Here is a 13365-nt window from a genome sequence, read left to right as displayed (position 1 = left end):
ACACAAGTGGGCGGGGGAGTTCACCACCCCTTTGCCTATGCTACTGGACTGCACTAGAGAGAAGCAGTACTTAGCTAAAGCTACTAATGATCGAATAGCTCTTGGAGCTATATAGATGGGTGATAGCAATTGAGCCGCGGTAGCTGCTATTAGCCGATAAAGGTCATGAAAGGTTAAACAACGGTCACCTTCAGTTACGTAGCCGGGTGGGGGGGGAGTTTGGAGGACATCTCCCATTCATCCGAGTCGTGGTGAATCGACTACGTAATAATCACACACTGAAGGTATAGGCCAACTGCACGTATCCACTCTTTTCGAAAGCCTTGCTAAACAAATGTATTTAGGCCAAAATATTATCATAAAAAAAAGAATTCAAAAACTTAAAAACCCGACACAGGTACCTGATGTAATTTCAACCAAGCATTTCACTGTTTCGTAGTGAATGTGAATGTGGATGGCGGCGTCCTACCATTCATACTACAGTTCATTCATAAAAATATCAAACTCACTCGATAGTATCGACCATAAGATATATTCGGACGCCATACGGGTCTTTGGACGCCATCCGAGTACAGGGTGTCCCCCCCAAAAAGAGGCCCACATTGCGCCCTCTTTTTCTCCTATTTCTGAAACGTTGATCAAATATATTTTGGTATGTAGAGAAACCCTAAATCGTTAGCTTTAATAAACCAAAACAATTCTTTCAATCGGCTCACAATTTTTGAAGATATGCCCTCTTTAAGAAATGTACCCGTTTTCACTCTGTCCACGGATGAGGATTGGCTACATCAAAGATTTAAACGAAACACACGGTTAATGACATGGATAGATAATAGCATTAGTCTTGGGAAAGCATTCACTATAAGCGAGGATCACCAGCTAGCTTCAAACATCTTTGCAACCCCGTATTACTGCTGCATTCGCATGTATCCGGCGCACAAGGCCTTAGGATGGTACGCAACGCAATTAATGCAATGAGAACTAGGGCTGAAACCTGTATTCGTCACGGAGGCAACCAGGTAGAGGGCAGAGCAGCACAGTAAACTCACTTCAAAAGAACCAAATACAAACTAAACAGCCCTTTTCAGGGCTACCTTTTATTCCAAAAAGAGAAATGACTTATGTTGTCAATAAAAAGAAAGCAAGAAACGAGAAAAACATAAGTAATTGCAAGTATAGCAAAAGAAGTCCCATCCCACATCAATTTCGCCCAAATTAATGACACTTAACAAAATCCATAACCCATAAGCCCACCGGTAAAGCCCATTTCCTTAAATAAAGTTGTTATTTTATAAAGTTATCATCGAGGAATGTTTTATATTCATGCATGGTATATGCACTTTTCAATCTTTGAAGTAGCCAAACCTCCTCCGTGGACAGAGTGAAAAACGGATACATTTCTTTAAAAGGACATATCTTCAAAAGTTATGAGCCGATTGAAATAATTGTTTTGGTTTATTAAAGCTAACGATTGAAGGTCTCTTTACATACCAAAATATATTTGATCAACTTTTCCGAAATAGGAGAAAAAGAGGGCGCAATGTGGGGCCTCTTTTTTTTTGGGGGGACACCCTGTATTTTGCCTTCATGTACCATGCAATATTCATAAATATACCATTATAATGCCCATATTTGGCAAATCACTACACAAATATTATACACAAATGCGCTAAAAAATGACACGAAAAATAGGTAGCTTCTCTTTTGATGTTTACTGAGGTATAGAGAGTGTGGCCTTCAAGACGTAAAATTGGGAAAGCTATTTAGCATAATAAAGGGTTAGTTCCCGATATACTGTGGAGCAAGGAATGTGGTTATTTGCATAGTAATTACACTATTAAGGGATCTAAAATGAGCGTTTATTGCGTTTCGATAGTATTTTTTGTGGGACATGAAAGCACCTCAGACCTATCGAATTGCATTCTGAATACGAAGCATGTCTTTCTGATATCAAATAATTTTCATTTTTTGACAATCACAATATAATACAAATTTTATGACAAATTATAAAAATTTGATATTTTTCAAATTTTGATATATAACAGTCCTCGAAGTAATTATATAAATCTAATGATATATTTTAAAGTGTATGTAGCAGGGAGGAAAAAGCCGACGGTCAATTGAAAATTTTGACCTTTCATATTGAAGATATGGATTTTTTCCCAAAAAGACCTAATTTTTTTTGGTGTTTTGGGAAAAAAATCCATATCTTCAATACGAAAGGTCAAAATTTTCAATTGATCGTCGGCTTTTCATCCCACCTACATACACTTTAAGTATAAATCATCAGATTTATAAAGTTTACTTCAAGTACTGTTAAATATCAAAAATATCAATTTTAATGATTTGCCATAAAATGTGTATTAAATTGCGAATTTCAAAAATCAAAATTATTTGATATCAGAACGACATTCTTCGTATTCAGAATGCAATTCGATATGTCTGATGTGCTTTAATGTCCCAAAATAAATACTGTCCAAACGTTCATACCCCAGCCCTTAAATCACGGCGAGATGTAAATTGGGTGATGATGTCACAGCTCATTAGAGTGTGTCACTCGCTCTGCAACTTGTTGTAATGCGGAGGGCGTTGGTGAATAAAGATTTAGGTCAACAATAGACAATTTTGTGTGTACTGCTGATAAATCTTGCATGTGATACTTCAGTTTTTGCTTGTTGATTTGAGAAAGAAAAAGAAGAAATAGCCTATTTTTAATGGTATTATTCCGGGTTTTTTTTATTAGCCATAGGCCTAGGTTAATATAACAGGTCTTAATTTGTCTATATTCAAACTAGGGTTTGTCCTGAAAATATTATTTCTTAACATGAAGAAAGGCGCGAACCACAAAGTCCCTGCCCGACTAGACAGTAAAACCGAAACTGACATTTTATTGGCACTTAGTATTATTGTCATGATGATAGTGTCAAATATTAAATAGTATTAGTGCAACGTTTCATTTTGTGACACCAATTTGGACTTTATAAACAATATATATATGATAAATGCATTAAGTAAAACATCTTGCAATGTCTGCTTTTAGAATACTCGCCATTGTGTTAGGAATATACATTTGTTTACAAATTGGTAAGTTCCTTTTAATTATTTTATTACCACTGTCTAATATAGAATATTATGCGCTTAATTTGGAACAAAATTTATTTTCAACATATTATTACAAATTCACATAATTTTCATCCGTGAATTGTGGGATCAAATCTGTTTATCAGTATACATTATACGATATTGAATTTTTATGACTGCAATTATAAGAATACTTTCATGAGGTATCAGTATGAACTTTGTCATTCAACGAGGCTTTTCATATTTCACCGAATGAAAATATTCTTTCCAATGGACGAATAAAAAAGCAAAATGTTTGTTTTAAAATTACTATTTTGTGTGTGTGGCAATGGGGACTTTGCCTTTAAAATTAGGTTATATTGATCAAATTTCCCAATCATAGTGCATTGTAGGAATGCCTTTAAGCCTCCTCTGCTCATATGTAATTGGCGAGTCAAGGTGGTCACCGCGCGCCTGAAACTTAACTCGCGTGAGTTTATTAGCGTTGCCATGGTGGGGTACAATGGAAAATGGACTATTGCATTTGCACGGATTGCAATGGCACTAAAATAGCAATAAATGCCTATCATCAACTGTTAAACGATTGAAATATTCCAATCGGTCAATTTAAGAAAGTAGGTAACTGGAACGAATTTAATTTAAAGGCATCCCAACATAGAGCAAAAATATACTGGTAAGATCAAATACGGTAAACCAGTTTATGTATATAAATATTAGATTGCAACCCTTCATGATGGCTTGATTATTTCTTGAAGAAATATAATGTTATATAGGTTTCAGGCCATTTCAACAAAAGGGGCATCTAAATCCTACTTTGATAATAGTGTTTGACAATGATAAGTTTGACGTTATAACATAATTTTTGCCTACTTTGATAATAGTGTTTGACAATGATAAGTGCATGCGTAACTTGCATAATGTAAGTTCCAGCATTAATAACTAAAAGATAAATAAATAAGTTAGGAAATCGGGAAGTCAAGTTAGTATATCTTATTACGATCACCATAAAATGAAGTAAAATTAAGCCGTATGTCCGGGCCTTATTCATGTCCTTCAAGATAGTCAAAAGCGGAAGTTCAAGATCTTAAACTCATAGTACGATATTTATCATATCTTATAACAGTTTGTTGCCAGGAAACAAGCAAATATGTACCCGTCGAAACAGAAACAGAAACTTGGGCTCTTACGTCAAGCAAAGCATCTACCAATACAACTTCTATGACTATCACCAACGATGACCTTGCCACAACTATATCTACGATATCCTCAGTTACATTTGACCAAACTGGTGCAGATACAGAAATTGCGCCACCAACGACAAAACAAACACTACCATCATCTCCATCCTCGTCCACCTCGAGGTTCGAGGTAACTTCTACTGTATCTACGACATACCCGGTTACAATCGACCAAACTTATGTAAATACAAAAACGGCGCCACCAACGGCAAAACAGATTACATCATCTTCTGCATCCTCGTCCTCCTCATTCGAGGTAACAAATAATATCGTCACTTCTGTTGATCAATTGCACAAGAAAACAAACATCTTTACTAATTCAGATCAGACTACGGGATTAAAAGACAGGTTTACCAAATATGAAGATCACGGTGGATCCACAGAAGTCAAGACATCAACGCTTTCGGACAGTACGACATCAACACAAGATATGCCAACTACCAGAGTTCCTAACAGAGTTCCGAGATCGACGTCTGATGCAGATTTACCGTCCACTTTGGATACTTCAGGATTAGCAACAAGATCACAAGAACCATCATGGATTGATAATCAAGGTAAATATGTTTGAAATATTAGGCCCAAATAAGAAACAAATATGTTTTCATAGAGTTTGTAACCAAACTCACAAACAAACACACGAAGATACGAGGTGCAATCATATATGTTCCATTTTCAGGACTAATGGCATATGACTCAGATTGATTATAAGTTGCTAGCAATACTTAAATGAGTTAGCCTATACTTGATACATATCCTGATAAATTTAGTTTGCAATACTTTTGAAGATTCCTACAAAGATTGTCGTAGTTTCTTTGTATTTAGTCCCATGGTTTTGTGTCACAACTTACTTTCATTACATGTTTTTAATTATATTTTATTGCAGCGATATTGATAGTCTTGATGGCCTTTTCATTATCGCTTGGCCTTATCAATTGTGTGCTCATCTTTACATGCAGTATGGTATGGAAAAACAGGTACAAATAATACAATTATTATATTTACACTCATTCAGAATATTTTGTGGGTTAGTATCTCGTTTGTCCAAAATCTAGACAATTAAAACTGTCACATCAAAATGAACGATTTTGTTCTCTAATTTGAATTATTTTAAATGACGTCATGCTGTATAAATCACGTGACTCTGTGAAAAAATTTCTAATATTGTGAGAAATTATTTACATATGCAATGTTATGGTGTTGAGTAGATTTCCTTAATATTCAAAATCCGAAAATCGACACCAATTGTTAATATTTGACTGAGTAAATTTAATAATATCAAGAATTGTAATTATATGGGTGTCATCAATTTCAATTATTTTGTTATTTCATTATGTTTATTATGGCTTAATTATTCTATTGTATCAAGTGTAACACGTAGGCCTACTGTTTGCAGTAATACAATGCCATAAAGGAGCCCCGAATAAAATAGAATAATTTGAGCGAAAAACATCAGCAAAAAACTGAAAGAAGCACGGGGAAACGTTGTTGGACTATTATTGGCCTTTACGCTATAGGACAGTGATTTATGTCAGACCTCTTACTCAGGCCTGCTCTTACTAAAACTCATAGTAGACGCCCTCAGAGTACACATTTTACTTTCAACAATCCCGATTTTTGAAATCGTCTATGGGATGGCGTTTTATGCAGAAATAATAAATAAAAGAATACTGGTATCTGTATTGCTGGGAAAATAGCAACCGATTTTTTTGCAATTTGAGTTCAGATGATTTTCATCGAATTTCAGCATATGCATACTAAAATCAATGCTTATGTGTCTTTCACCTAACAAAAGGTTTGATTCATATACTAAAGGACCGATATGCGTGACAGGAAACGGTAAAAAACCGCCAACACAAGACAGCGGAAGTACAACTAAACCAAAAGATGAAACTAAAGATGGCGACGAAACTTCACAGTCAAAAGAGAAGTAAGTTAATAATAAGCCATAATATTACGACAGTCCTATGGTAGATTCCAATCGAGTTTTGGAAGAAGGCTAAAGCCATAATGTACGATTTCAATCGATTTTTAATTTTGTTATTCTTTACTCAAAATGATTGTAAGATCGTACAATGTACTACATTATGGCTTTAAAGAACACTGGACCTCAGTCCTCAAGTCGATCATTGTACAAAATATGGCACAGAATATTATTAATAAAAAATACTGATCCCTTCCTATGAAAGTACTATTGAACTACTGAGGATCAGTTACTACGTTGGCAGGATTCTTTTCATAAGTAAGGCAAATGGGGGACAAGAGGACATTTCGTGGCCAAATTTAACGAAACTATTAAAAAATGGGCAAAAAGGCATACGAATCTGGGGGGGGAGGCTAATGACATAATTAATTGACCTCCATTAACAAAAAAACAAACAAACCATGGCTCAAAACTTGTCCTCTTTCCAGAAGTTGTTAATATGACTATATACAACATTCATGGACCACAGTGTCGCCGACAAGGGGGTTAAGGGGGTGCGTTACCCCCGGACCCGGGGTCCTAGATGCCCATAGAAATAAAGAAAACATACCTCAATGGGCCCATAAAAGCAACGAAAGGAGACCTCAGGGGCCCGTTAAAAAGGGGACCCTGACGTTCATTTTACCCCCGGGCCCGTAATGGCTCTCGGCGGCACTGTGGACCACATTAATGTGTTAACTATATCATGGCTGATCACACATATATATAAGCGGTGTACTAGTGTCATAGGGGTTGGGGAGGCCATAACCCAGCCGGCCATACCAGTGCTAAATTTACTTTGCTTATGTTGTAATTGTCTTTTTTTGTGGATTTGGACCCCACCCTATAAGGCTTGCGGTTCCACTGATCCAAACACTATAGCTATGCCACTGATATGAGACCATCATTATAAACAATTTTATTTCGTTTTCTTCAAAGAATCATCCAGCCCAATGGCGACAACATTACTAACGCCGATGAAGTAAATGAAGCCGACACTTGGTTATTCTCTTCTGTTGCTTCCCAGCCTTCAACTGGCTTAATGGCTTATTCAACATCTTTGGAGATAGAAAAGCAGTCGGATATCGACGAAACGCCAAAATCCGATGTGAAGATCGAAATGATTGGAATGGATGGAAATGCAACGTTTTATGAGACCAAACTGTAAATAGATTTTAAAACTTCGCAGCCGATTTCGCAATCGAGGTGCTATGACGAAGCGCATATCGTCCTTGTACAGGGATGTTCCTGTCTCTTTTTTGTTGAAATAATTATACTCTGCTTATGTTTTGTGGGTTTAAAATAAATTTCATTGCCGAAAATCAACATTACTATAGCAATTGTCTGAACAGCAACGGGCTGAATTGGTTCCGTTTTAATTCAATTTTCTATAATTATGATGGAGATATCGTGGTGACGAACCATGCGTATACAAATGTCATGTATCTACGAATCAGGCAGCATGTTGCCGAGTCAGGCAGTATGGTATCCCACAACGCAATGCTCTATTTCAAATAGAGCATCTTTTAATATACCGTTATTTCTTGGTTTAGGGTAAAGAAGTAGGTAAAATATATAAAATTATCAATGAATTTACAATTAGTAGTAATTTTTCATCAATTTTAGTTAAAATAAAGTTAATTTGCATATTTAAATCAAAATTTTTAAAAAACCGTTTGAAATTGTTTTGTTATTTAAATTATTTTTCTCCCGGTGGAATTTTTTTTACTTACATGTAGCTCATGTGTGTCAAAGTAAAATTTCCACCGACATTTATAAAATCACTGGCCATGAACAATTTAGTCCTTAGTCTGTCGAATTCGGAAGGGTTACCAAAGCCTGTGTTGCCTAACTCGGCAACATGCTGCCTGATTCGGCAGTACTTCCTGATCAGGCAGTCGGACCGGACTGGTAAATGAATGTATAATTTCAGCCGTGCCGTTTCAGAACAAGCACGGAAAGTTCATATAAAAGTTAAAGAATAACGCTTTGAATGTCTCTAAAAGTATCTTTACATGACTTGTGAATAAATGCGTCAAATGTGGCCCAGAATAAACCTCCGCAAGCTCTGGCGTTCATTTAAGACAAACACCAGCTCCCTGCGTTTGTGCCACATGTACAATAAACTTGACACCAAATTATTGCAAAATCATATTACGCGGAATGAATTGTACCAACTTTCCATAAAAAAATTGATTGATTGATTGTCAAATGTTGACAGTTGGTAACGTGTGTCACTGCTGAAAGCAGTGTTAGACAAAACAAATCTGCTTGTATGACCACCACCATTATGCAAAATAGGCGTATGTCGACATTTTGATCACAAATCGTAGCATCGCCTAGGTCTACTAGACCATGTCTCAGTGATATTTTAAAATCTAGCATTGTATTACAGCTAGTCCCATTGTCTTGGGCACATCGAAAAACTAGTGTGCGCATATACAGCTGGCTGCGTGTCTCGTCTTCCGACCTGGCTGATATGCGCGCGATAATTTTGTACAAAGGGGACAGCGTACTTGTTACGTCTGACCGCACAGAAGGAACACTTAAATTATTACAAAATTCCCAATTCCCACTCTTCATATCCGTCGATAATAACTTTCACATAATATCATATGATGTTATTTATCAAGCAAAGTATCATAACATTTGATTGAATGGTCTATAAGGGTCATTTTAATACCTATTCTTTTACATATATCCTCGAACCATGTCTGAAGTAATTTTATTCTAATCGAAACCCGACGTTTTCCTCGTTTCCTCAAGATACGTGAGATTTCGCTTCCAAACAGGATACAAATTGTTTGTATTCAAATTGCATTAAAAAAAAGAAAAATTTGAACATATAAACCACGTTTTTATCCTAATCAACACTAAATTTTGAATAGAATAGCAACTTTTTATTTGAATCAAATTCTTATAATTCAAATTCTTATTACTAGATTAAATAAAGCAATACATTGCGGATGGAAATTCCTCCTCTAGTATATGATGGTCAGCTGATGTTCTGTCTCAAGTATTGACCAAATATCAACTCTTGATTTGATTGGAGAATTGTGCACACGCCCAAAAGCCGGCTACATTGTTACAAATGGAAGTATTTTTACTTAAATTCTGGAACTGATTTTTCAAGCAGGTTGTCTAAAACGTCAAAATTACACACCGTACGTTTCCTCGTTAAAAGCTTACCTTTTGTGCAGTTGTCATCTGAAATAGCAGGTAAGAAAACAGCATTTATATTATATAGGTGGCATGAAAAACTCTTCACATGGTAATTTTTTCTTCTTCTTTTTTTTATTGAGAAATTAGAAATTTCGTGTAAAATGATCTGCAACCTTTCAGCATTCAAAATCTGTTTCAGTTTGTCAAAAAATCGCAACTTTCTCTCGTTTTGGAATGAAATCAGGAGTCCTTCCTCTCTGAAGTGAAGGTCCATGACTTCTCTCCGCACTGCATTTGTAAGCTCAACGAAATTGCTACAAAGATTAGGCCTACATGGTACGTATATGTCAGTCCCTTGTAATGGGTGAACGTGGCAAAAACTGACAATTTGTTCCGATTTAATTTCCAATAACTCAAGAACAAATACGTCGGACTCGGAGATAAGTCAAACCATACAATTTCTCAATCCTTGTGATGAAAGGATTATTGATATTGTTTTTAACAATGACTAATGGTTTGATCAAGTTGAAAATTTGACCTTTTCCGCCAAAAGCTGGCCCAACTCAATTGCTATTAACCATTTTGGTATACCCATGTTGCTTTGCCTCCTCCCTATATACAGTGGTTAAAAATCAATAAATGGGTGCAGAAGAAGAAGAAAATTTCATTGCTAAATTTTCATTATTATTATGATAACATGGAAAAACAGTGGCATGATCGACGGGAATTATATAAATAAAAAATATTTTTTCACCAGGTTCGCCGTCGAAAATAAGAAAGGAGACAAGCAGACAAAGTGATCCCGCCCCGGAATCGAACCTGAGGTCCGAGTCCTGGGTTTGATTCTCAGACGGGATCACTTTTTCTGCTTGTCTCCTTTATTGTTTACGACGGCGATCGAACCTGGTAAATATTATATTAAAACGATATAATAATTTGGTCTTTTATCCGTTAATCAGCATCTGGAAATGGGCGCTTCTAGAAGACTCACCACTGTTTTAGGAATATACCTATGTTTACAAATTGGTAAGTTTCTTGAATTATTTTGATTTAAAATGTTAAAGAGATAGAAAATGATACCTGCAAAATTATCGTGACACTTACCCATCACCGCATTCTGTTACTACATGTACTAATAATGCTTAACTTACGAACAAACAGTCTTTCTTCCAACTTAATGTACTGTACCAGTATCGCCACCGACACCGCCACCGCCGCCACCACCACCACCACCACCACCACCACCACCACCACCACCACCACCACCATCACCATCACCATCACCACCACCACCACCACCACCACCACCACCACCACCACCACCACCACCACCACCACCACCACCACCACCACCAACACCACCAACACAACCAACACCACCAACACAACACAACACAACCAACACAACCAACACCACCAGCACCAAATCCAACATGGCTGCTACTTCCGCTGATTTTTTTTCGCGGCTCTAACTATCAACAGACACAAGCCTCTGATGTTGGCGACCAGGTCATTTCAGAGCAAACTGCCCGTTCAAGCCACCCGGTGTTACACACATTTCATCACCAACATAAGTAGTTCTTAAGAAAAAAATAAGTTTTCCTAGAGTCTTCCCTAGCTCACGCCGATGTTGTTTCTAAAGCTATTTTAGACTTAGTAAGTGCGGGCTATAGCAGTGATATCTAATAAACCTACTGTAGTTTAATCCGCTGTCTGTTTCTGAGAGCTTCTGAGCAAAATTCAAGTAAGCCCAGATTAATCTTAGATTTAAGGCACGTCAGTGTCTATAAATGGAAAGATGAAGTGACATTTTATGATTGCCAGATTTGCCCACAGTTATATTTCAAAAGGTGATCTTTTATTTTCATTTGATTTGAGGTCCAGTTATCACCACCATTTCCCCACACCAGCAATATTTTAGATTTTCATGGTCTTTCAATGAAACAAACAAGATTGGTTTTTTTTACATTCACTTTAAGCTACTTAACTGCCTTTTGGATTGCTATCAGCTCCCTATGTTTTCACTAAATGATTGAGGCCATTGGTAAAGCATTGGAAAAATTGTGGGGTTTTCTTGTTTTATATTTAGAAGGCGGTTTATGTCAGGCCCCTAATCAGTCCGGTCCGACTGCCAGCCCAGAAAACACTTCCTTATCCTTTAACAGACCAATATTTCTTGGTTTAGAGTAAAAAAGTAAGTAAAATTACATAATATTATCATTGGATATACAATCATTCGTACTTTTTAAAGGTAATTTGCATATTTAAATCAAATGTTCAAAACACCGTTAGAAATTGTTTTGTTATTTAAATTATCTTCCTCCGGTATTATTTTTTGCCAGGTGAAAAATTATCAAATTAGATGTAGCTCATAATATAATAATAATAATAGTAATAGTAAAGATGTCCCCGATCGTCATGAACAATTTAGGGCTTAGTCTCCCCAATTCGAAAGATGCTGCCTGGTCTGGCAGTCATATCAATTTGTAGGCGCTCTTTAGCAAAGTCATAGTTCATTGAATTTACAACCGTATGACAAAACATGCGAAAATAGTAACTTTTTGCACAAGATTGGCAATGACGCTAGTATATGGACAATATATGTGTGCTTTTTTATTTAATGACATAAAACTTGACAAATATTGTAAGGAACACTTGAGGTTTTGACTTTCAAAACCTACATTTCGTTCAAAAACTGTGCTTGGATAGGTAGTTTTCAACAGATTTTCCACATTCGCCTTGCATTGAATTCGGTTATCTGTTGACCTAGTGACGAAAAATGTTTTTAGGGGGAAGTGTTAGCTTTCGTTTGATATAAACAATTCTTGATAGGATGAAGGGAACACTTGAGGTTTCGACAAAAACCAATCAAAGAGGCCCATTTTCAGCTAGAAGCTCCACAGCTCTTACATTGCTCTGCACTCAACCATGTAGTGTAATCAAAGACTGTGCGGAGACAATTCACTGCTTGCTTGAGAGCTTTTGGACGAAAATGTGTGCTCAGGTGTATCGAAGTGGAAATTGTGCGCATGATGGTTTATAAGAGAATCGTTTTTGTATAGAAATCTTTCCATATGGTTTCCTGGGCAGGTAAGTAGGACCAGACTGCTGATGAAGCTGTTCTATTATTGCTCAGAGGGTAAAGTTAGATCTGATTAACACATGGTCTTGTTCCAAAATGTGAAAAATCTATTTGGATTCCCGCACAGCGCCTGAGGAGTTGCAATGGCTCGGATGGGACTGTAAAGATGGATCTCTGCAGGTATCTTGTGACCGGATTGAGGACATCTTCGATTTATAATCATTTCTTTGATTGATCTTCTTCCTAAGACTTCTGCCAGGAAGTTAGCATCAGTCACAGGCAAGATTGTTTCAACTTTTCCTGTTTTAGGTAACACCGCCAAGCTCATGACACGCTTTCTGCATAACGAGATTATCAGGAGGACGTCATGGGATGATCTTTTTAACACTTCTTCCATTAGTTTGGGCATTAACGAATTGCTCTTCTGGAAGTCCAAGTTAGCATTTCCAGTCATGCTTTATCTTTATAACGGAGAGCAGGTCCTTAGCTGCTGCGGTAAGGCGACCCCCAGTACAAGGATTTCAATATTTTATGTATAACATTAATTGCGTTTAAGCAGCGCGTTTTTAGAAAATAAGTATACAAAATTGCCCTACAAGCACGGTTGTTTGATGTATATATAATTGGCTTCATTATTAACTAAATGCAAACTATAGATGGCGCTATTTATTCTAATTCATATTTCTTTATTTGCAAGGGGTAGGTGATTAATACAGCTGGAATAGGTAAAACAAGCAACAAGGAAATTTTATAAACATATTTCATCAAACAATAAAAGGAATTAGTTGTATCAAAAGCTTGAAAGAGTAATTTCCAGTAACTAAATAGCGCCACCATTTTTG

General features: G+C 36.5%; 1 protein-coding gene across 1 annotated transcript; it reads left to right on the top strand.

Annotated features, from left to right (window-relative positions):
- The first annotated feature begins 3026 nt into the window (after positions 1-3026).
- On the top strand, positions 3027-7667 carry LOC140166757 (uncharacterized). Its single transcript, XM_072190251.1, has 5 exons — positions 3027-3084; positions 4205-4873; positions 5203-5293; positions 6112-6246; positions 7219-7667. The coding sequence occupies exons 1-5, from the start codon at positions 3027-3029 to the stop codon at positions 7445-7447; spliced, it is 1182 nt and encodes a 393-aa protein (XP_072046352.1). The 3' UTR covers positions 7448-7667.
- Positions 7668-13365: the final 5698 nt, after the last annotated feature.

This window comes from Amphiura filiformis, chromosome 12 (assembly GCF_039555335.1).
Source record: "Amphiura filiformis chromosome 12, Afil_fr2py, whole genome shotgun sequence".
NCBI classification, from domain to species: Eukaryota; Metazoa; Echinodermata; class Ophiuroidea; order Amphilepidida; family Amphiuridae; genus Amphiura; species Amphiura filiformis.
This window is presented reverse-complemented; position numbering and strand designations above follow the sequence as displayed.